Source organism: Vulpes vulpes, chromosome 11, assembly GCF_048418805.1.
Source record: "Vulpes vulpes isolate BD-2025 chromosome 11, VulVul3, whole genome shotgun sequence".
NCBI classification, from domain to species: domain Eukaryota; kingdom Metazoa; phylum Chordata; class Mammalia; order Carnivora; family Canidae; genus Vulpes; species Vulpes vulpes.
In genome coordinates this window covers 61,394,621-61,420,251 of record NC_132790.1, presented here as the reverse complement: position 1 = coordinate 61,420,251, position 25,631 = coordinate 61,394,621, and the positions used below count along the sequence as shown (strand labels likewise).

The 25,631-nt window shown below is 36.4% G+C and overlaps 1 protein-coding gene across 2 annotated transcripts in view; it reads left to right on the top strand.

Annotated features, from left to right (window-relative positions):
- ULK4 (unc-51 like kinase 4) overlaps positions 1-25,631 on the top strand; it is a 589,543-nt gene that overhangs the window by 447,377 nt on the left and 116,535 nt on the right. For both annotated transcript variants that reach the window (XM_026000954.2, XM_072726539.1), the window contains exon 35: positions 19,570-19,755. In XM_026000954.2, coding sequence (XP_025856739.1) covers positions 19,570-19,755 — 186 coding nt within the window. The remainder of the gene's footprint in view (positions 1-19,569; positions 19,756-25,631) is intronic.

The following is a 25,631-nucleotide window of genomic DNA, read 5'->3' as shown; positions in this document are numbered from 1 at the left end:
GTATCTTTGGGGTAAATCCCCAGCAGTGCAATTGCTGGGTCGTAGGGCAGGTCTATTTTTAACTCTTTGAGGAACCTCCACACAGTTTTCCAGAGTGACTGCACCAGTTCACATTCCCACCAACGGTGCAAGAGGGTTCCCCTTTCTCCGCATCCTCTCCAACATTTTGTTTCCTGCCTTGTTAATTTTCCCCATTCTTACTGGTGTGAGGTGGTATCTCATTGTGGTTTTGATTTGTATTTCCCTGATGGCCAGTGATGTGGAGCATTTTCTCATGTGCTTGTTGGCCATGTCTTTGTCTTCCTTTGTGAGATTTCTCTTCATGTCTTTTGCCCATTAAAAGATTTATTTATTTTAGAGGGAAAGAGAAAGAGAGAGTGCTCAAGTGGGAGGAAGGGCAGAGGGAAAGAATCTCCAGCAGACTCCCCGCCAAGCAGGAAGCCTGACATGGGGCTCGGTTCCATGACCCATGAGATCATGACCTGAGCCAAAATCAAGAGTCAGACATTTAACAGACTAAGTGTCCCCAGTGTACAGTAATTTTAACAGATTTATAAACTATATAATCTGTAATACGTTTTTGAATCTTATAACCAAAAAGTAGTATTTGCAAATTGCTTTGTTAATTAATTGATGGTCTGTTATGTGGAAGTGCTAGTCTGTTAGTGGAGCTGTTAAAGATTGGTTTAGCCTTTCACATTTTCTCCAGGCATTATTGTTGGTTATAATAAGTCTTTCATTTGCCTCGTGTCAGTACCTGAGGGTCATGACAGAGGGCACCCAGGATATTTACCCTCTTTTAAATTTTAGGGAAAGGAAGACAGATTTATGCCAGATGTTTGTATTTATGTATCTGTGTGTATAGTTAACACTGTTTCAGATTTTTGAGTTACACAAGGCAGCGTTAAGCACATTATAACAGTTTAAACAGGATAGAAATGGTTAAAGTAAAACTAAAGTCACCCCCTAAAGTAGAACTAAACTGTCCCTTACTGTAACCACTGGGTACATTAGGCATGTGTTCTTGCCGTTCTTTTCACTTTGCTTGCAGTCACATGCACTTATATCATTGATTTTTTTGTTGTTTTGTTTTAGGTCTCCTTCCTAACAAAATAGGGCCATAGTATATATACAGATATTTTGTAACTTTTTACTTATCTCCATATTATGGGCATCTTTCAAGTCAATATTTACACATCAATCTTATTCTTTTTAACAGCTGCATGGTATTTCATAGTATAAATGTACTAATATTTATTCAATTCAAACATCTCCTGATGGATGGCCATTCAAGTTGTTTCCATTTATTTGCTATTATAAACATGACACAATACACATCTTTCTATGGTTTTTGGTACTTCTACATTTCCATTAATTAGATAAGACCCAGAAGTAAGATGGCTAGGTTAAAAGGTGCTTTCAAATTTCAATAAATATTCAATACCATATAACTTTCCAAAAGATTTTAGCAATTTATATGCTAATTAAAGATGTAGAAATGTACTTGTTTTCCTACATTGTTACCAGCACCACATCTTCTGAGTCTTTCTAAAATTGCTTTGTCCATTTACAGGTAAAAGTAATGTTTCATATTCTGTGACTGTAGCATTTAGAAAAAGGACACACAGGCACTCACATTTGAAATATGTATCACAGCAAGGCATTAACTTTGGAAATACAAAGAAGTAGATTATATAGCAAATTATAAATTATCAAAATTGGCATCAGAATAGATAAAAATATCAAGCTTCAAAAGTGGTAAAAATTTGATCACTGGTGACGTAAGTCTCTTAATCTCATTGTTTAATAGGAATCCACAAAGTCTAATTTGTTTATACCACAAGCAGGTGGAAAAGCGGGATATGCCAATCCAAAAAGAAATCTTACAAGTATGTATTTACCATGTAGAAATTAAAGGTTGTCAATATAAGTATTATCATCAAAGCAAACATTACTAGGTAGAATAACCAATCAGAGTTATTTATGTTTTAAAAGTTAAACATTGATTTCATAGGACACAATCACCCTTTCTGTCTTACAAGACTTCTTTATTAGAAATTATCTTTTCAAGGACTATTTTATGAACAGAATATAATTTGCTCTTCTGTAGCTGCAGGGAAAGAACATTTTTCTCTTTTAGAAGGGCAAATACTAGAATTCCGCTACTTATCAAAAGAAAAGCTTAAAATATGGGAAAAAAACCCCACCAGACAACTGGATTGTAGTAATGTGATATTTTGCATCTGTAAGATTATCATTAAAAGATTAGACGTCTAGGTAGTTATACATGTGAGTTCTAAATTTTCAAGGAACAGATCATTCCTGTGCTGTTTAACTCAGAGTATAGAAAAATATGGAAAGCTTTCTGGTTCATTTTCCTAAAGCTATAATGAGTTTAATGCCATAACCTACTTTAAAATAAGAACAATTGCAGATCACTTTTACTTATGGATATAGCTAAGAAAATCTTTAAAAAATAGTCAAATCTAACAATATATTAATGAACCAATATAACCAACTAGCTAGCATATGATACAGGAATTCTAGAAAGTTCAAGCACTAGAAAAGCATAATTTAATATTTTAGGCAGTTGAAGGAGATAAAAAACATAGTCATAATCAATGCTAGGAAGTTCAACTAGCCATTCTTCATTTTTTAAAACTATTTAAGACAGTGAATCTTCTGTACACATTGAAAGTTACTTCCTATAAATTAATAGTAAACATTTTATTTATTTTTTATTGGTGTTCAATTTACCAACATACAGAGTAACACCCAGTGCTCATCCCGTCAAGTGCCCCCCTCAGTGCCCGTTACCCATTCACTCCCACCCCCCGCCCTCCTCCCCTTCCACCACCCCTAGTTCGTTTCCCAGAGTTAGGAGTCTTCATGTTCTGTCTCCCTTTCTGATATTTCCCACACATTTCTTCTCCCTTCCCTTATATTCCCTTTCACTATTATTTATATTCCCCAAATGAATGAGAACATATAATGTTTGTCCTTCTCCGATTGACTTACTTCACTCAGCATAATACCTTCCAGTTCCATCCACGTTGTAAACATTTTAAATAAAACTGAAGGCATTTTCATCACAATTTTTAAAAGAGGAATACCTTTCTCTACCACTAATAATCAACAGTGATTGGCAAGGAGATGGGGGCTTATAGATAATCCTGTGAGATAAGAGAAAAATCTAGAAATGATCATTACTGAAGTTGATAAAATTTTTATACCTAAAAAAAGATTGAGGTAAAAAATTTGTTGGAACTTAAAAGCAAAGTTTAGTAAGTTGGTGGATTATAATGTAACACCCAAAAACCAAAAGCTTTTCTTTTTGCTGACATTTGTCTCATAGGAATAGAAATGGGGGGGGGGGGCTTTTACAGAAGTGACTAAAACCATCCCATAAAAAAAGGCTGAAAATAAATGTAACAAGAAAATTCAGGGGGTACCTGGTTGGCTCAGTGGTTGAGCATCTGCCTTTAGCTCAGGTCGTGATCCCAGGGTCCTGGGATCGAGTCCTACATCAGGCTCCCCGCAGGGAGCCTGCTTCTCCCTCTGCCTGTGTCTCTTCTCTCTTTGTCTCTCATGAATAAATACATAAAGTCTTTAAAGAAAAAAAGAAAAGAAAATTACATGATAACTGTAGAACCTTTTGAAAGACATAATATATGACCTAAATAAATGGAGAGACACGCTGGGTACCTGGCAGTAAGACTTAAAAAATATAGATTCTTCCCAAATTCATATTCAAATTTAATTTTTATCCTAATTCCATCCACACTTTTTTAGTTCATCAAAATGATCCTATAGGATAAATGTGAGATTTGCCATGAAAATCTTCTGACAGGATGGCCTCTTTCCACTGTTCTCTCTGGCATGCGCATCTCCTGTCTCTCACAGGATGCCTTTAAAAGAAAAGTGCAAGAATTCAAAAAGAAGTAACTTATAATGATGCAGAGAAAGGGAAACGGGAATCAGTAGTAAGATCAACATATTTCTGAAGGACAAAAGGAAACCTGTAGCAGGGTTAAACTAGAGCAGAGGAAGCCTCTGGCCCAAAAAAATCCCACGAAAGGTGCCAGCATGGTGGCAGGTGTTGGCCTTCTCATTGAAACTCCACAGCACCTCTGGCCTCAGGGGATGATATAGAACCGGGGCATTTTCCACAGGCTCTATGAACAGCTCCAGATTTGATTTCTCCTATGCTCTTCTCCAACTTTCACATGCAGAAGACCAAGTAGTATAGTATATGCCTTCCAAATTGGTGCCCGGACTTTCCCCTAGAGCAGTGGAAGCTGAGAAGTACCCAAACAGGACCACAGGATAAAGCATTCCTAAATTTTCTGACGAGGGGTGGTGGTAGAACTGACAATGAGGCCTCCCTAAAGCAGAGCTTCCCCAAATCCACACCCATGGTGGGAGGATCGGCTACACCCAATATAATATCTACTGCCTATAATATCTCCCTAAGAATCTCTCTGCCAGCCAGCGGTGGTTCTGACAGTGCATGAGGACCTCACTGATGTTCTGTAGGCTCCATGTCCTCTCGCTCTCCTCTCTGCATTGCCTAGCTTCTGGCACATTCACTGCAGTCATACTGTCTCATTGCTCAGGATCTTGTGGATCACCGCCAGGCGTTTAGACTGTATTCTAAACGCAGGGAGAAGTCACTGGAGGTTCTAAGAAGAGTGATACGATCTGATTAAACAACCACTGTGGCTTTTGGGTGAAAAACAGATTGTAAGAAGCACAAGTGGAAGCATGAGGGAACATTTGGTTACTTCTCAAGTGGCTTTCTCGAGCATCTTTCTCTGATCCCATGTCAATGAAATCCACTTAAATCCCTCTGCTGTTTCTGCAGCTTTGCTGCTTCAGTAGAATCATTTAAATCTCCTCCTATCTGGACTTGCGTTGAGTTTTGAAAAGAGCTCTGTTTCCCTATTCTGTGGTTACAAGAAAAATGTAAAGTTTGTTACAAGAGTTGGGCAGGACAGTTAGAGGAACCCTGAAAGTCAAGGCCAATTTGATCAACCTAAGACTTTCAACTTGTTTTTGGATTTTTTTTTTTTCTCTAGCACTCTGGTCTATGATATATAGACTTACAACTAAATCAATAATGGTAGTGGCAGGTTTTCTCCCCTTTAAATGTTCACTTTTAGAAATATAATTTGCCCAGGGGTCAATGAGACTAAAAAATATCCTTCTCAAGGGCAAGGGGCAATGTCAAGTCTGTGGGCAATAGTGCTTCCTTGGGCTGTGTTATCTGGAATTACCACCATTTATCAGCTTAATGATATTTTCTGCTGCCTCTTTAGCTGAATTTGGGCAGGGGTAATATATTAAAATGAAGAAGAACAGGGATGGATGGTCAAATGTGAAATCTCGTTAAAGAGATCCTAACAATACAGACCGAATCTGTTCTCAAGGTGCTTTTAAACAGCATAAAAATAAAAAACATTGTATTATAAGGGATTTTTCTTTCTTTCTTGGTTAATTTGTTCTCATCTCTGAAAATAAATATTCCTGCGTAGTTTTGACAAAGTACTACCACCAGGAAGTACTTTTAAAATAAAATCTAAAATGAGAACAACTTTCAAATGCATTATTGTATTGTGTAAGTTGAATAAAGGGACACATAAATGTGATTTTTTAATTATTTTAAAATAGTTTTAAGAATTCAAGTGTAAGTTTACTTTGAGATATTTCTAAGTTATGTGTGTATATATACATATTTATCTCTTCCATTAGCGTTTGAGTTGGACGATAAGAATGTTTGCAATAAATTTAGTGTTGACAGTAAAATACAAGATGCCAAATGGACATAGTTACACTAAGAAAAGATTCCTTGTTTATCTTAAATTGTAACTAAGTTGGGTGTTCATTTTTTTTAAAGTCTGGCAATTCTAAATAAAGTAGAAAACATAAATAACGACAATGAGATAAGGTGAAGTTTCTATACAGGTATGAAGTCTAACATAATTGCTAAAGTTGAGTCATGGTTTTGGCCTTGAGAATCTTGGTCACCACACAGAAATGGAAATACAACCATTTAGGAGATGTATTTTGCCCAGAAAGTGGGACAGGGTGGCGGGGAGACAGTTCCTTGGGATCAGGTAATATTTTCTACTCTTTGAGGCTTCTTCATGGGTCTCTTCAAAGAGGGGGACACTTTGTGATGGGGTAAATGGTGGTAGTATCTAACTTTTTAAGCATTTTATGAACTAGACAGTGTATTTTGAAGAGAATTTTTAAATTTAGATGAAGTTCATTTTACCTTTTTTCCTTTTGTAAATTATGCTTTTGCAGTCATATCCAAATTCAAGAAGATTTCTCCCAGTGTTCTAAGTTTTATAGCTTTAAGTCTTATATTTTGGTCTATTTGCCACTTTTTTTTTCAAAGAATGAAATGACTTTCAGCAATTCCTGAGGACTTAGTTTCTTTGATTGAGTATGGATGTTCCCCAGTGATTCTGGGCTATCTTAGCACTAGAATTCACCTGTGTTATCAACAATTTTGAGTTAATTTCAAGGTATTGGATGTACCTTATAAGGTATAAGGTAAAAGGTACAGACTGAAGTTTATGTTTTGTCATATTGTTTGAGCACCTTTATGATAAGTCTTGAAAGCCAGTAATGTTAGTCTTTCAACTTTTGTTCTTTTTCAAATTTGTTTTGGCTATCCTATGTTCTTTCCATTTCCATATGAAACTTAGAATCAACTTATCAGTTTCTACCAAAACAAACAAACAAAAACCAAAAAACTACTAGGATTGTGAATGCAATTGCGTTGACTCTGTAGGCTAATTTGGAGAGAATGTCGTTTTAAGAAAATTGAACCATCTGACCTAAGAAAAAGGTATATCCCTCCCTTTATTTTGGTCTCTTCTAATTTCTCTTACCAATATTTTGTGTATTTCAGTATACAGGTCTTTCATCCTTTGTCTCATCTAAGTTTTTTTCAATTTTTTTAGGTGTTATTATACATAGTATTGTTTAGATCCAATTTCGATTGTTCCTTACATATAAAAACAGTTGATTTTGTATGTTGCTCTTGAATACTGTAACTTTGTTATACTCTTTTATGGATATAAAAGTAGAGTTTGTTTGTAAATTCCATTGGACTTTCTACAGAAAGGATCATGTCTTCTGCAAATAAGCAGTTGTGTCCTCCTTTCCAATCTGGATGCCCCTTTTTTGGGCCTGACTTCTCTGGGCAGAGACTCCCATTTGATGTTGAATGGAAGTGGTGAGAACAGACATCCTGTCTTTGATCTCAGGGTGAAGCATGCCTTTTATCAGGTTGAGGAAGTTTCCTTCTATCTTCATTTGCTGAGTTTTTGTTAGAAATAGATGTTGAGGGACACCTGGGTGGCTCAGTGGTTGAGCATCTGCCTTTGGCTCAGGGCGAGATTCCAGCCCAGGGATCGAGTCCCTCATCAGGTTCCCTATGAGGAGCCTGCTTCTCCCTCTATCTATGTCTCTGCTCTCTCTGTGTGTCTCTCATGAATAAATAAACTAAAAATATTTTTTTAAAAAAAGGTAGATGTTAGGGGATCCCTGGGTGGCTCAGCGGTTTGGCACCTGCCTTTGGCCCAGGGCACGATCCTGGAGTCCCGGTATCAAGTCCAGCATCGGGCTCCTGGCATGGAGCCTGCTTCTCCTTCTGCCTGTGTCTCTGCCTCTCTCTCTCTCTCTCTCTCTCTCTCTCTCTCTGTCTATCATGAATAAATAAATAAAACCTTTAAAAAAAAGTAAAAAAATAAAAAATTAAAAAGGTAGATGTTGAATATTGATAAATACTCTTTCTATTGAGATGATCATATGGCTTTTCTTTTTTACTTATTAATATGATGTTATGGACTGACTGTATCCGTGTTCATGAGAGATATTGTTTAGTAGTTTACTTTTTTCTTATTTTATTATTTTTAATTGAAATATGCTTGATGCACAGTATACTCCATACTGATGTATTATATTAGTTTCAGGTATACAACCTAGTGATTCAACAATTATATACATTATGAGATACCACAGTAGCAGTAGTTAACATTTGTCACCAAAGTTATTACCAGCGTTAATGACTATATTCTCTATGCTGCGTTTTTCATCCCTGTCAGGACTTATTTTATAACTGGAAGTTTGTACTTCTTAATGCCCTTTACCTATTTCACCTAGCCTCCTACCTCTTTTCCCTCTGGCAACCACCAGTTTGTTCTCTGAATTTACGACTGTTTCTTTTTTGTTGCTCTGTTTTGTTTATTTGTTCATTTGTTTTTTTGGAAATCGTATGGCATTTGTCTTTCTCTGTGTGACTTATTTCACTTAGCATAATACCCTCTAGGTCCATGTTATACCAAACAGCAAGACTTAATTCATTTTTATGGCTGACTAATATCCCACATCTTCTTTTTCCATTCATCCATTGATTGACATTTAGATTGCTTCCATGTCTTGGCTATTGTAAATAATGCTGCAGTGAACATATATCCTTTCAAATTAGTGTTTTTGTTTTTTCCAGATAAATACCCTGGAGTGAAATTACTAGATTGTTTGGTATTTCTATTTTTAATTTTTTGAGGAACTTCAATAATGTTTTCCATAGTGCCTGTACTAATTTATATTCCCACCACGTGCACAAGAGTTTCCTTGTCTCCATATCCTCACCAAAACTTATTTCTTACCTGTTTGATACTAGCTGCCTGGTGTGAGGTGATATCGCATTTTGGTCTTGATTTGCATTCTGTGATGATTAGTGATGTTGAGCATCTCTTAATGTGTTCTTTGGCCATCTGTAGGTCTTCTTTGAAAAAATGTCTCTCTGCCCATTTCCTAATTGTATTGTTGGTTTTTGTTTTTTTGTTGTTGTTGTTGTTTTGTTTTTTAGTGCTAAGTTGTATATGTTCTTCATATAGTTTAGGTATTAACCCTTTACCAAACATACCATTTGTACATTCAGTAGGTTGCTTTTTTGTTTTGTTGATGGTTTCCTTTGCTGTTGCAGAGCTTTTTAGTTTGATGTAGTCCTTTGGTTTTGTTTTTGTTTGGTTTTGTTTTTGTTTCCCTTGCCTGGGGATACACATCCAGAAAATAGTGCTAAGGCTGATGTCCAAGAGCTTTCTTTTAATTAGAGTTTTATGGTCTCAGGTCCATAGTTAGGGCTTTAATCCATTTTAATTTTGTTTTGTGTATGGTATAACAAAGTGGTTCACTTTCATTCTTTTGCATATAACTATCCAGTTTTCCCACACCGTTTATTAGACTTTTTTTCCCATTGAGTACTCCTGACTCCTTTGTCATGAATTAATTGACTATATAAGCGTAGATTTATTTCTGAGCTCTCTATCCTGTTCCATTGATTTATGTATCTGCTTCTGTGCTAGTACCATACTGTTCTGATTACTGTAGTTTTGAAATCAAGAAGCATGATGCCACCAGTTTTGTTCTTCTTTTTCAAGACTCCTTTGAGCCTTTTATGATGCGGTACAAATTTTAGAATCATTCTAGTTCTGTGAAAAATACAATTGGTATTTTAATAGGGATTGCATTGAATCTGTAGATTGTTTTGTGTGGTATGGAGATTTTAAGAATATTCTTCTAATCCATGAGCATGAAATATCTTTCCATTTCTTTGTGTCGTCTTCAGCTTCTTTCATCAATGTCTTGTAGTTTGTAGTGTATAGGTCTTTCACCTTCTTGGTTTTTCTGTGTTTTTAATTATTTTTTTAATTTGTATTTCCCTGATGACTAGTAGTGTGGAGGATCTTGTATTTATTGATGATTTCTCTACCCTTTTTTTGAAAAATGTCTATTTTCTTTGCCCTTTTAGAAATTGGATTTTGTCTTTTTGTTATTGAATTGTCAGAGTTTTTATATATTATATATATACATGCAGTTTTATTGAGGTATAATTACATACCCAAATCTTTTATTTATTTATTTTAAGTAAACTCTACACCCAATGTAAGGCTCAAACTTAGGATTCCAAGATCAAGAGTCACATGTTCTACCAACTGAGCCAGACAGGCATTCCTATAATCCTTTTAATATGTTGCTGGGTACAGTCTAACATTTTGTTGACAATTTTTTTGTCCATATTCATGAGGGCTACGGGTCTGTGGCTTTCTTTCTTGGAATGTCTTTGGTTTTGGTATCATGGTAATACTGGCCATATAAAATGAGTATGAAAGTGTTGTATTTTCTTTTCACTTTCTGGAAGAGTTTGTGTAGAACTGGTATTACTTCTTCCTTGAATGTTTGGTAGGATTGACCAGTAGAGCCCTTTGGGCCTGGAGTTTTCTTTATAGGAAGGTCCTTAACTCTAAATTGATTTTATCTAATGGATAAATTGCTATCCAGGTTATCTTTCTTTTTGAGTGAGCCTTGCCCTTCTGTCTTTTCTCTGATACTTTGTCCCGTGAGCTCTAGCTGCTTTGGATTTCTGAAACTTTTAATTTATAATGTCTCTTTAATTTAGGAATGTGCTACAAGAGTAGAACTCACCTCACTTGCTTTCCATCCTTTAGGCATCATTGTCCTGCTTTGCCTAATATCCAGTGTCTTAAAAACCATTTTTCTGTGTTTTTGTCTGCTGGTTTGTTATTTGTAGACAATTGGCTCTATACTTCCCCTCTTATTCCAGAGAAGATTGGGGGGATTTTTACACCTTTCACAGTCTTTGTTTGGGTGAGGGGCACCAAAAATACCCCACTAACACTATGAGATTTACAATTCTCCAAGAAATAAGCCACTTTGAAAATGTTTCTTATGATAAAGTTTCCAATTATTTGAACAATGAAATAAAATTAACTCAAAAATGAAGAAATATTAAAGTAGATTGAAATAGAAGCCAGAATACCTTTGCCTACCTCTCCAAGTACTGACGATCTATAAAAATAGAAGATTAAATATATCTTAAATTTTAGGGAGAACAGAAAGGGAAGCTGTTAATGGAAAAGAAATTTTGTGCGATTACTAGATGATAGAAAGCAGATGGGACTGAAGCAAAATAGTTAAGAAACCTATTACCCAAAAAGCACATAGGAGAAAACTAACCAGAAGGTAGGAACAGATGCAGAAGATCTAAACTGAGAGTGAGGTGAAAAAACTGATCAAGGCCCTGAGGCATTTCCCAGGCTAATTGAAGATTAACATTTAGAACAAGCAGACCAATCAGACGCCTCCCCTCATCCATTTTGCTCTGCTTTTTTCCAGCATAATCAGTCAAGAACTGCACTGTAAAAAGGATGACCTATCTCTCTGATGTGATTTCTACTATAGGGTCAGGACCTAGGAATAAGCATTGTAGAATTTGAGGAAACTAAAAAACATAGAGGAAGCCAGCTGAAGAAAGAGATTTATACAAATGAAAACAAAATCCATACCAGCTGCCTATAAAAATTTGCCCTATCTTTCATTCATAAAATAGAAAAGCCAAAGACAACTAGACATTTGGGAGAGCATAAGTGCAAGAAGCAGAAAAACCAAGGTAAATAAGCAGCTTAGCACAAAAGGAATAAAGTTGGTAGGAAGTGTTATGGGTTGAATTGTGTCACCACCAAAACAATATGTTGAAATCCTAACTCCTGGTACCTCAGAATTTTACCTGATTTGGAAATAGTGTTGTTTCCGATGTAATTAGGATGAGGTCATTGTCGAGGACAGTACGTCCCTAATCCATTATGACTGGTGTCTTTATAAGAAGACAACCATGTGAAGACAGACACACAGGAAGAATGCCACATGTTGACAGAGGCAAAGATTGGAATAATGCAGCTACAAGTGAAGGAATGCCAGTGATTGCCAGAAGGTAGCAAGAAGCAAGGGTGGAATCTGCTATGGGTGTCAGAGGAAGTGTGGCCTTGCCCTTTGGTTTCAGACTTCTAGCTTCCAGAACTGTCAGACAGCAAATTTCTGTTGTTTGTGCCACCTGTTTGTGGTACGTTGTTATGGTATCCTAGGAAACTACTACTGAGAATTAAAGTTCTCTTACTCCCATAAAATGAATGTTCAAGTAGCCCACAGGAATGTTTAAAAAGAAAAGAGGCAGGGGGACAGAATAACAAGAAACAGAGGAAATATATAGGAGATGAGCAATAAACTTACATATTGCACTTAAACCCTAGCATCTTAATATTTACCTTAAATGTAAATGGTCTAAAAACACCAATTGAAAGACAAAGTTAGCTACAATGGGTAATAAAACATGATCCAACAATATGTTGTCTGTAAAAAACTCACTTCAAGTATAATATGGGCAGCTTGAAAGTAAAAGGTTGAAAAGTATGTACGATGCAAATATTAACTTCAGAAAAGCAGAACTGTCTGTTAATATCAGATAAAGTAGACTTCTGAGCAAGAAAAATTACTAGAGATGGGGGTATTGGATAATGATAAAAAAGGGCAATGCCATTGAGGTGACAATCATTCCAAATGTAGGTATGCCAAACAAGACCTCAAAGTATATGAAGGAAAAAATGGTAGTGCAAAAAGGATAAATAGACAGATGCACAGTTATAATGGATTTCAAAACTCTACTCTCCAGCAATTGAAAGAGCTATTAGACAGAAAATCATCAAGAATATAGAAAAATTACCCTCCAGTTCCATCCACATCAAAGCAAATGGTGGGTATTTGTCATTTCTAATGGCTGAGTAATATTCCATTGCATACAAAAGCCACATCTTCTTTATCCATTCATCTTTCGATGGAAATAAGTCAATCAGAGAAGGACAAACATTATATGGTCTCATTCATTTGGGGAATATAAATAATAGTGAAAGGGAATAAAGGGGAAAGGAGAGAAAATGAGTGGGAAATATCAGGAAGGGAGACAGAACTTAAAGACTCCTAACTCTGGGAAATGAACTAGGGGTAGTGGAAGGGGAGGAGGGCGGGGGGTGGGGGAGAATGGGTGACGGGCACTGAGGGGGACACTTGACGGGATGAGCACTGGGTGTTATTCTGTATGTTGGTAAATTGAACACCAATAAAAATTAATTTATTAAAAAAAAAAAAAAAGAAAGGGAATAGAAGGGAAGGGAGAAGAAATAGGTAGGAAATATCAGAAAGGGAGTCAGAACATGAAGACTCCTAACTCTGGGAAACGAACTAGGGGTGGTGGAAGGGCGAGGGGGGGGTGACTGGGTGGCGGGCACTGAGGGGGGCACTTGATGGGATGAGCACTGGGTGTTATTCTGTATGTTGGCAAATTGAACACCAATAAAAAATATATTTATTATTAAAAAAAAGAATATAGAAAAATTGAACAACAAAAGTAACAGGATGTATTGACATGTATGGAACACCCTATCCAATAACAACAGAATAGATATTTTTTTCAAGTACCCACGGGACATTCACACATCCTGGGCCATAAAATAAACCTTAACAAATGTAAAATAAAGTATTATGGAAAGGGTTCTCTCACCATAATGAAACCATACTAGAAGTCAGTAAAGACCATAGAAAAATTTCTAACATTTAAAAAGAAAATACCCTTTAAATAATTCATGGGGCAAAAAGAATGTCATGAGGGAAATTTTTTAAATGCATAAAATTAAATGAAAAAGAAAACATATCAAAATATGTAGAATGCAGGGGCGCCTGGGCAGCTCAGTTAGTTAAGCAACTAACTCTTGATTTTGGCTCAGGTCATGATCTCAGGGTCCTGGGATTGAGCCCCATGTTGGGCTCCATGCTCTGCAGGGAGTCTGTTTGAAGGTTCTCTCTCTTACTGTTCCCCCCCCTTCCCCTGTTCATGCTCACTCTCTCTCTCCGAAATAAGTAAATTTTTAAAAACCTATGTAGAATGCAACTGAACTACTACTGAGGAAAATTTATAGTAACAAAATCTTACATTAGAAAAGTAGAAAGATCTTAAATCAATAATCTAAGTTTCCACCTCCAGAAACTAGAAAAAGGCATAACGAACCCAATGCAAGCAAAACGAAGGAAATTATAAGGATAAGACCAGAAATTAGTGAAACTGAAAACGGGAAAACAATACAGAAGAATCAATGAAACAAAAGCCTGATACGCAACGAAACTGAAAAATCTCTAGCAAATTGACAAAGATAAAAATACAAAATTACTAATATAAGGAATGAAGCGGGAAATGTCAGTATAGATCTACAATCATTAAAAGGATTATAGCAGAATAGTCTGAATAATTTTATGCTCATAAATTCTGTAACTAGAAGAAATGGACAAATTCCTTAAAAAGTACCAAAACTGGGCAGCCCGGGTGGCTCAGCGGTTTAGCGCCGCCTTCAGCTCAGGTTGTGGTCCCAGGGTCCTGGGATCGAGTCCCACGTCCGGCTTCGTGCATGGAGCCTGCTTCACCCTCTGCCTGTGTCTCTGCCTCTCTCTCTCTCTCTCTCTCTCTCTCTCTCTGTGTATTTATTTATTAATAAATAAAATCTTTAAAAAAAGTACCAAAACTCAGCTAAGATAAACACCTTAATAGTCCTATGGTCATTAAAGAAATTGAATTTATAATCTAAAAGTTTCTGAAAACAACTCTCCTGACTGAGATGATTTCAGTGGAGAATTCTATCTACCAAACATGTGAAGAGTTTTCAATGCCAGTTTTAAGGAGAGTTTTATGAAGATACTACTACCCTCATGCTAAGCTACACAAAACAAAACAAAAACAAAAAACTCTGCAGGTAGAAAGCCGATAGACTCGACCGCTCCAGATGAGGCCATGGAAAAGGACCGAGGTCACGCCCTTCTATCACTTCATCTATAAAACTGAGAAACTGAAAAGGAAAAGGCCCAGATATTCGCTAATTTTTGTAATAAGCGTTCGCCACTTAAAATAAATTTTTATATTTGCATATTTAAAAAGAACTCTACAAAAAAACAACACATAACCTAAACCTACAATATCTTATAAACTTAGATACATTTTCAACAAAATATTAGCAAATTAGTTGCACCATTATATAAAAACACAATGACCAAGCAAGATTTATTGCATTTGCAAAGCTTATTCAACGTTCAAAAATAAATGTATTCTACCATATAAACAAGTGAAAGAAATACACATGACCATATCGACAGAAAAGGTGTTTGACAAAATCCAGCACCCATGATCAAAGTTCTCATCAGACTAGAAGTAGAGGGGGAGCTTCCTCAACCTAATAAAGGGCATCTATGCTAAACCTACAGCTAATATCATACTTAATCGTGAAAGACTAAATCCTCTTTTCTATATGATTGAGAACAAAGCAAGGGTGTCAGTCAGCTCCCGCTATTTTTATTCACTATACTACTGGAAGTTCTAGTCAGTGCATTAAGGCAAGAAAAGAAATAAAAGGCATCCTGTTTGGAAAGGAAGAGCTAAAACTATCCCTGTTTGCATGTGACACAATTGTCTATGTAAAAAATTCAAAGGGTTCTACAAAAACACTCTTAGCATCAATACATGAGTTCAGCAAGACTGTGGGATTTAAGATCACCAAACTAAAATCAGTTGTCTTACTACTGTTGGTATCAACATTGAACGTGTGGAAACAAATACTAAAATCACCATTTGTAATTTGCGAAGAAAATTAAGTACTAATATATAAATATAACACAATGTATGTAGAACCTATATATATCCTTGAGATTGCAAAATTGTGAGGAAAGAAATGAAAGAAGACATACCTAAATGGAGAGACAGTGTATGTTCCTGCATTAGAAGACTCAACAGACTAAAAATGTCAATTTTCCCCAGTTCCATTGACAGTTTTAAGGCAATCCCTACTAAAATTCCAAAAAAAATTTTAATAAATAGATAAGCTTATTCTAAAATTTATGTAGAAAAATAATAGACCTTAGAATAGCTAAAATAATCTGAAAAAGATGAAGTTGGAGGACACACTGTACTTGGTATTAACACTTATTTCATAGCTACAGTAACAAGACAGTGCATTGTTGGTGGAGAGAGAGACACCAAGATCAATGGAATGGAATAGAGAACTCAGAAACAGACTCGCACAAACATGCCCAGCTGATTTTTTAATGAAGTTGTGAAAATAATTCAGTGGAGAAACAAATTTTTAAAAATGATTCTGGAGCAATTGTACATTTGGTGGCAAAAATAAATAAATAGAAGACCCTCTACCTAAACCTCATATGTGATACAAAATTAATTTATTTAAATGTGAATTTTAAAACTTTTAGGAAAAAAAATAGAAAATCTTCAGGACCGAAGGCTAGACAGAGTTTTTATTTTTTTTTATTTTTTTTATTATTTATTTATTTTTTTTTTAGACAGAGTTTTTAGACTTGCACAATCCCTCTGAAATAAAACCACAAATTGGACCTAATCAAAATTAAAATTTTCTTTCTGCAAAAGAATACGGTGGATGGAAAGACAAGCTACAAACTGTGAGAAAAAGTTTGCAAGCCACATATCTGAAAAAGAAGTCATATCTAGAATATTAAAAGAACTTTGAAATATCAAAAATAAAGCCACAAACAATCTAGTTAGCAAAGGACAAAAGACATGAACAGATGAAAAGATATTCACTATCAGTTACCATTAGAGAAATGCAAATTAAAACCACAATGAGTTATCACCACCTGCCTACTAGAGAAGCTAAAATAAAAAATACCAATAACACCAAATGCTGGTAAGGATGCTAAGAAATTGGATCTCTTATACATTGCTTCTAGGAATATAAAATAGTAAAATAGTATAGCCATTCTAGAAAACAATCTGCTAGCTTCTTAAAAAACTAAACACGAGCCTCCCATTCAACCCAGTAATATACTCTTGGGCATTTATGTCAATGAGAAATGAAAGTTTATGTTCACGTAAAAACTTACACAAATGTTCTTAGTAGTTTTACTTGGGATAGCTCCAAATTGGAAATAATTCAAATTTCCTTTGAGGAGCAAGTAGTTAAAATGTGGTACATCTATACCATGGGATACAACTCCGTAATAAAAAGAAATGAACTGTTGATACTCACAAAAACTTGGATGAATCTCAAAGAAATTATGTTGAGTGAAGAAAGCCATATGCACTGGGTGTGCTTTCATTTATGTAACTTACTTGAAATGACAAAATGACGAACAGGTTAGTGGTTGCCAGGGATTAGAATTGGAGAAGGGAGAGAGTTGGCCTTTGCTATGAAAAGAATCTTTATGCTAGAACTGTTCCTTATCTTAAGATAGTGGGTATTACCAAATCTACTTGTGTGATAAAATTGCTAAATTTTAAATTTAAATTTTAAATAACTAAATACATATATATATACATACATAGATACAAACACAAATAAAGCAGTAAAATCTGAATAAGGTCAAAGGATTATTATCAAAGTTAATTTCCTGGTTGGGCTATTGTACTTTAGTTACAGTTGTTTCCATTGGGGAAAATGGATGAAATATGTATGAGATCTCTCTGTACTGTTTCTTAAAACTACATACGAACCCACAGATATCTCAAAATAAAAGATTAAGTCACATGCAAAAGAATGAAGTTGGACCCCTGCTAACACATTCAAAATTAACTCAAAATGGATCAAAGACCTAAGTGTAAAAGCCAAAACATTCTTAGAAGAAAAAATAAACATAAGAGCTGAAAGTATAAAAACTCTTAGATGCATAAATCTTAGGACATTGGAGGAGGTAATGGTTTCTTAGGTATGATACCAAAATCACAAACAATTAAAAAGTAGATACATTTGGATCCATCAAAATAAAATGTTTTGTACTTCAAAGGATACTATCAAGAAAGTGAAAAGACAACCCACAGATTAGAAAACATTTTTGAAAATCTGCTGAGGGACTTGTTTTTAAAATACATAAAGAACACTTAGTCTCAATCATCAAGTAGAAGATGGCCCATTTTAAAAGTGGGCAAAGGATCTGAATGGACATTTCTCCAAAGAAGATATACAAATGGCCAGTAAGCACATAAAAAGATGCACCACATCATCAGTCATCATGGAAGTATAAATGAAAACCACAGTGAGTTACCACTCTGTATCTACCAGGATGGCTGTAATTAAACATACAGATAACAATAAGTGTTGGTGAGAATGTGGAGAAACTGGAATCCTCCTACATTGCTGATGCTACTGGCAGCTTTGGAAAACAGTCTGATAGTTCCTCAAAAGGTTAAACATAGAGTTATCATATGTTATCATATGACCCAGCAATCATTTCTATACACCCAAGAGAAATGATAACCTACATCTGCACAAAAACTTAGAAATATTCATAACAGTATTGTTCATAATAGCCAGGAAGTGAAAACAACTCAAATGTCCATCAACTGATGAATGGATAAACAAAATGTGGTCTGTCCATGCAACAGGGTCTTCTTAGACAATAAAAATAGAAATGAAATACTGTTACGTGCTATAGCAGGGATGAGTCCTGAAAACATCATGCTAAATAAAAGATCCCAGTCAGAAGGGATCATATTTTGTATGATTTCATGTTTCGGGTAATGAAAAAAATTCTAAAATTGATTGTGGTGGTGGCTGTACAACTCTGAATATATGAAAAGTCCCTGAATTGTACCTGTTAAACGAGTGAAGTGTATGGCACGGGAATTACATCTCGTGCTCTTCCAAATAAAATAAAACTTTAAAAATGAAAAGGTGAAAATGCTTTGTAGTATGATTATCATTCATATTATACCTTGTAATACATAACAGAAACAGTGTTTTCTGTCCCACCTGTTTAGCCAATAATTTGAACATGGACAAGTTCAGAATGTTCCTTTATATCTTCGAGGAAGTAGATTTTTCCTAAACAAGTCAAGAGTAAGCAACAATGGATAGGCTGTGCTCCTGAAAGCTCAAACTCTCCATTCCTCCAAACTCTCTCTCTCTCTCTCTCTCTCTCTCTCTCTCTCACACACACACACACACACACATTCTTGTGAATGAACTCACCGATTAGGAAAGCATATAAAATACATGCTGGTCCTCTGCTTGTTACAGGCTTTTCTTTACTTAGATTCAAGAAAGGACTGAGGGGGATCCCTGGGTGGCTCAGCGGTTTAGTGCCTGCCTTTGGCCCAGGGCGTGATCTTCGAGTCCCCGGATCAAGTCCCACATCAGGCTCCCTGCATGAAGCCTGCTTCTCTCTCTGCCTCTCTCTCTGTGTCTCTCATGAATAAATAAATAAAATCTTAAAAAAAAAAAAAAAGACTGAGGAACTTTCTCCTGATTTTGTGCCATTAACCTTGACTTTTTTTTTTTTTTAGATTTTATTTATTTGTTCATGAGAGACAGAGGCAGAGACATAGGCAGTGGTGGGGGGGGTGGGGAGCAGACTCCCCACTGAGCAGGGAACCCGATATGAGACTCAATCCCAGGACCCCAGGATCATGACCTGAGCCAAAGGCAGATGCTCAGCCACTGAGCCACCCAGGTGCCCCACTGCCTTGAGTTCTTGTATGCATTTTGAAAGAGATTGAAAAAAATACTGAATTACTCAATCTTTACACTCACTTGGACTGACATTCTCTCCATTGAGTCAAATTTTTCTGTGTTTCTTGAGGAATACCAACACAGTCCTCAATGAACTTAAGTAGTCCTTTCTGTTCATTTGCAGCTTCCAAATGAGGATCCTGAAATTTTTGAAGTGTCGTCCAAGTGTTTGTCCATACTGGTTCAGCTGTATGGAGGGGAAAACCCAGACAGTCTGTCTCCTGAAAATGCAGAGAACTTTGCTGATTTACTAACATCTAAGGAGGACCCAAAAGAACAGAAGCTTCTGTTGAAGATTCTCAGAAGAATGGTGAGTCTACACAGGAGCTAGGGTCAGGGTGGGTGGCTTCAGTGGCAGCTGATGGAAGAGAGGACTGATTTTCTTCCACCTGATTTCAGTAAAAGAATCCCTGGTTACCTTTCTCTGTGGTCACCTCTTGATAACGTTTATCACGTTCTGCCTGTTTGTTTATGAGCATAATTTTTTTCTGAACTGTGGGAGAATAAGTTAGAGACATTGTGCCTTTTCACCCCCTGAGGCATCAAAGGTACATTTTCAAACAAAATGGATGTCCTTTTAACCACAGTAATCAAAATCAAGAAATCTAACACTGATACAGTTCTTTTATTGATGTACTATCCGTATTCCCATTCTGGCAGGTGGCCCAATGGTGTCTTTCATAGCCTTTTTATTTTCCCCTCTGGTATCCAATTCAGGATCACATATGTTGTTAGACATGTCTTTAATCTGGAATAGTCCTACTGTCTTTCTTTATCTTGCATGATGTTTTTGAAGAATATAGCTGGGCATTTTGTAGGCTGTCATTCAGTTTGGGTCTGTGTGTTGTCTTCTGACAACTAGATTTATGAAAACTCCAGAAGGGAAACGGTCTTTCTCACTCCATCCCATCCAGTGACTCATGGTGTCTATTTGCGCCTTCGCTGGTGATGTGAATTTTTATCACTGGGATTATTCAATGGCAGTCATTATATTTAATATTGTAGTGGTTGTAGAATGGAGGTTTTCTAGCTTCCATCATTTCCAACTCCCATTTGTTTTGTTTCAAATTTTATAAATATATAGAGCTGACATTTATTTGAAAGTACTTTTGAAAACTGGCTCCTTTTCTATTTACTGTAAATATTACTCTGCTGGTTTGGGAGCCCATTATACATAGTAGCTGTTGTTGAAATTTATGAAGAAGTGGAGGCTCGATTGATCTGCATCATATTCTGGCTCGTTAGTCTTGTGTTTATCTCTAGATTCAAATATCTTGAGGGGGCCCATTGGCAGTGGACGCTGGGGATGCTCCAGAGACTTATATTCAAGACTGCTTTTGTGCCAATTTGATAGACAGCTGTAGGGCATGAAAAGCTATATCTACAGGGCAGATTATGGATGACAGATTAGAAGGGAGATAGAGATTTACCTTGAAATGATTTCTTTACAGGTTCTGACACATCACATAAAGGGCCAGTTAGATTCTGTTTGTGAAAGAAAAGTGGAATTCAAGTAACTTTGACCTATATATGTGAAAACAGAAGTCATTTCTGATGCTGCTTATCCCTTTTCATTTAATTGAGCGATATAGATGTTATATATACTATATATTAATATCATATATTAAGTATATAACTAAGTATATAATATATAATATACAACCAATACATAACATATATAACATAACATACATATAGCATATATATATAAAACATACAAATTAAAATTTACAATCTTAACTAGTTTTAATCATACAGTTCAACGGTATTGTATGCATTCTAATTTCTGTGTGTAGGGGAGCCTATGTGGCTCAGTAGGTTAAGCATCTGCCTTCGGCTCAGGTCATGACTTTAGAGTCTGGGGATCAAGCCCCACATCAGGCTTCCTGCTCAGCAGGGGAGGCTGCTTCTCCTGCTGCTGCTCACCCTGCTCATGCTCTCTCTTTCTTTCTCAAATAAATAAATAAATAAATAAAATCTTAAAAATTTTTCTGTCTTTATAAATTTGTCTACCCTTAGTCCCTCATATAAGTAGAAACATACAATATTTGCCCTCTTAGGTCTGGCTTTTTTCACTTCATGTAGTATCTGAGATTCATCCATGTTGTAGCATGTGCCAGAATTTTCCCCCTATTTAAGGCTGAGTAATATTCCACTGTATGTATGTGGAATACATATGATATGTATTATGTGTTATATCACATATCAACATCTTTCCATCTGTTGATGGATATTTGGGTTGTTTCTATGTTTTCTTCTCCATTTATTTTTTTTTGTCTTTTTATTATTATCATGATAGATTCAATGAATTTTCCTTTCTTCATTGTCTTGTAACCCCCTGCTCTCTATTATATGGCCAGTGGGAACCTGTTCTGGATGTCTGCGGTGCTTTTGACAGGCCTCCATCATTTTTTTAAAGCCCTTCTGTCTTTTTTTTTTTTGTAATTACATGTGTACTCTTTTTTTAATTGATGTATAGTTGGACAATGTTAATATTAGTTTCAAGTGTACAGCATAGTGATGATTCAACAGTTCTTTCTATACATTACACAGTGTTCACCACAATGAGTGTAGTTATCTGTCACCTTACAAAGTTATTACAATATTATTGGCTATATCCCCTATGCTGTGCTTTTCATCCCTAAGATGTATTTATTTTATAAATGGAAGTTTGTACCTCTTAATCCACTTCACCTATTTCACCCATACCCTGCCCTGCTTCCCCCTAGTAACCACCAGTTTGTTCTCTATATTTGAGTCTGTTTCTGTTTTTGTGTGTTGTGTGTTGTAGCTTCCACATATAACTAAAATCATGTGGTATTTTTTTTCTCTGATTTATTTTGCTTAACATAGTACTCTCGGGTCCATCCACGCTGTTGCAAAAGGCAAGATTTTGTTCTTTCTATGGTAGAGTATATAAATTTGTATAATACTGCATATATATATTTCATTGTGTATAGTGTATATACACACACAAACACATATGTACAGACACATACATATATACCTCCACATCTTCTTTGTCCATTCATCTATCAGTGAACACTTAGCTTGGTTCCATATCTTGGATATAAATGATGCTGCAATAAACATAGGGGTGCCTACATCTTTTCAAATTAGTGTTTTTGTTTTCTTTGGTTAAATACCCAGCAGTGGAATTACTGGATCATATGGTATTTCTGATTTTTTTAAGGGACTTCTATATTGTTTTCCACAGTGGCTGCACCAGTTGATGTCCACACCAATAGTGCACAAGGGTTCCCTTTTCTCTACCTCCTCACCAAAACCTGTTATGTTTTGTCTTTATGATTTTAGCCATTGTGACAGGTGTGAGATAATATCTCATTGTGGTTTTGACTTGGATTTCCCTGATGATGAGTGATGTTAAGCATCTTTTCATGTACCTGTTGGCCATCTTTATGACTTTTTTGGAAAAGTATCTGTTTGAGTCCTTTGCTCATTTTAAAATTGTTTTTTTTTTATGTTGAGTTATGTGAGGTCTTTATATATTTGGAATATTAACCTCTTTTTTTAAAAAAAAAAGATTTTATTTATTTATTAATGAGAGACACAGAGAGGCAGAGACATAAGCAGAGGGAGAAGCAGGCTCTCTGTAGGGAGCCTGATATGGGACTCCATCCCAGGACCCTGGGATCACTACATAAGCCAAAGGCAGATGGTCAACCACTGAGCCACCCAGGTGCCCTGGGGTATTAACCTCTTATTGAATGTATAATTTGCAAATATCTTCTTTCATTTAATAGATTGCCTTTTTGTTTTGTTGATGGCTTCCTGTGCAAAAGCTTTTTAGTTTGATGCAATTCTAATAGTTTATCTTTGCTTTTGCTTCCCTTGCCTCAGGAGATATATCTAGAGAAATGATGCCAGAGACATTATTGCCTGTGTTCTCTTCTAGGATTTTTATGACTTTAGGTCTCACATTTAGGTCTTTAATCCATTTTGAATTTATTCCTGTGTGTGGTATAAGAAAATGGTCCAGTTTCATTCTTATACATGTAGCTGTCCAGTGTTCCCAGCACTCTTTATTGAAGAGACTGACTTTTCCTCATCATGTATTCTTGCCTCCTTTGTTGTAGATTAACTGAACATGTAGGTGTGGGTTTATTTCTGGGCTATTGAGCACTTTCCATCTTAACATGATATTCCAGGTTCATTTTCTACCTGTTTTCTGCAGCAGCCCTGGAGTTAGCCATTTCTCCAAGGAACCATGAAGCCTCTTCCTGGAGTTTTCTTTTCATTTAGAAAGTAAGATAAAAAATGTTCCATGTTGAAATTATGATGACTGCTTAACAAGAAAAACAGCCTAGGGGGAATCCCTGGGTGGCTCAGTGGTTTAGCTCCTGCCTTTGGCCCAGGGCGCAATCCTGGAGTCCCTGGATCGAGTCCCACATCGAGCTCCCGGCATGGAGCCTGCTTCTCCCTCCTCCTGTGTCTCTGCCTCTCTCTCTCTCTATGTCTATCATAAATAAATAAATAAATCTTAAAAAAAAAAAAAACAGCCTGGACAGTCCAAGACTTATATACCCAGTTTTACTGTCTCATAGAGAAAAGCCCTTCCAGTCACCGTCACCCTGATGTCTCTGATTTAGCTATGCAGGAATGCCCATCATTTTTGCAGACCAGCCATCTATGATGTCTGTTTTAAAATATTAAGCTTTCTAAATTACTCTGGGTCAGTCAGCAGTGGGTTCAAGTTGTGTAAAACACGGCTGGAGATTCTGGGGCCCATTCAACTCAGCTGAGGCCTGGAACTTGCCTATCCTGAAACTCAGTTCTATTCATACTTTATACTGAGTTCAGTACATTCAGAGATAAATGGCAGCAGATTACTCAGATCGTATAAGGCCAGCACCTACTCTGAGACCAATTTAATCCTTCGTCCTATCTATCCCATTGCTTCCTGTCCTTATCTCTGTGCAGCCATTTTTCTAACTGTTGGCTTACTTCCTGTTCTCATCTGCATATTACCAGGGCAGTGATGTGGTCTCCTTCACCACTGTATCTTCATCATGTTACAGTGTCTGGCCCCTAAAAAGTAGTTAGCAGATGTTTATAACTCTGTGCTAGTCCCTGTGTTGAGGACTTTTGGTACATTGTCTTGTTTAATGACAACTCTAGAGGTCAGTCCCAGGGATCATTCCCATTTTACAGGTTCAAAACTAAAATTCAAAGAAGTCAAGTAATGTCCCCAAGGCCACCAAGTAGGAGATGGTAGAGCTGGTATCAGTCCAAGTTAGATTGCCCCTTTCTTGTGCTCTTTCCAAGCAGCTGGCTGCCTTGCAGCTGCTCTGCCCATTACTGACATGGACTGGGTAGGCATTCATTCATCAAGCTGACTTTGATCAAATTTTGATCTAGAAAGCACTTGGGAGATGTATTCTTTCCTTCATGTAAAAACATTTAGTAGAATTATTCCTATGTGCAATCATGGCACCAAGGATACTAAGATAGTAAAATATGATCTTCCTGTTCCCTGTTCTCAAGGGCCTTTTACTAGAGAAGTAGAAAAACACCCAGTGTCATTACAAAACAGTGCAATCAGTGCTACAGTGGAAGGACCAACAAAGTTCCACAGGAACAATTCCTTTAGGGATGAAGTTGGCAAGGTTGTCCACAGGTTGGAAGGAGGAAATACATCCTGAGCAAACGGTCTGAAATTTAGGGAGCTAGAATGGGAGACACAAGAAAAGGGCCAGGACACAGCAACTTCTGGCAGGACACATCTATGAAGACAAGGGAAACAAAAGCAAAAATGAACTTTTGGGACTTAAGATAAAAAGCTTCTGCACAGCAAAGGAAACAGTCAACAAAACTAAAAGACAACCTACAGAATGGGAGAAGATACTTGCAAATGACATATCAGATAAAGGGCTAGTATCCAAGATCTATAAAGAACTTATCAAACTCAACACACCCAAGAAACAAACAATCCAGTCATGAAATGAGCAGAAGACATGAACAAACATTCCTCCAAAGACCTACACATGGCCAAGAAGCACATGAGAAAATGCTGTGCATCACTTGCCATCAGAGAAATACAAATCAAAACCATAATGAGATACCACCTCACACCAGTGAGAATGGAGAAAATTAACAAGACAGGAAACAAAAGATGTTGGTGAGAATGTGGAGAAAGGTGAACCCTTCCGCACTGTTGGTGGGAAT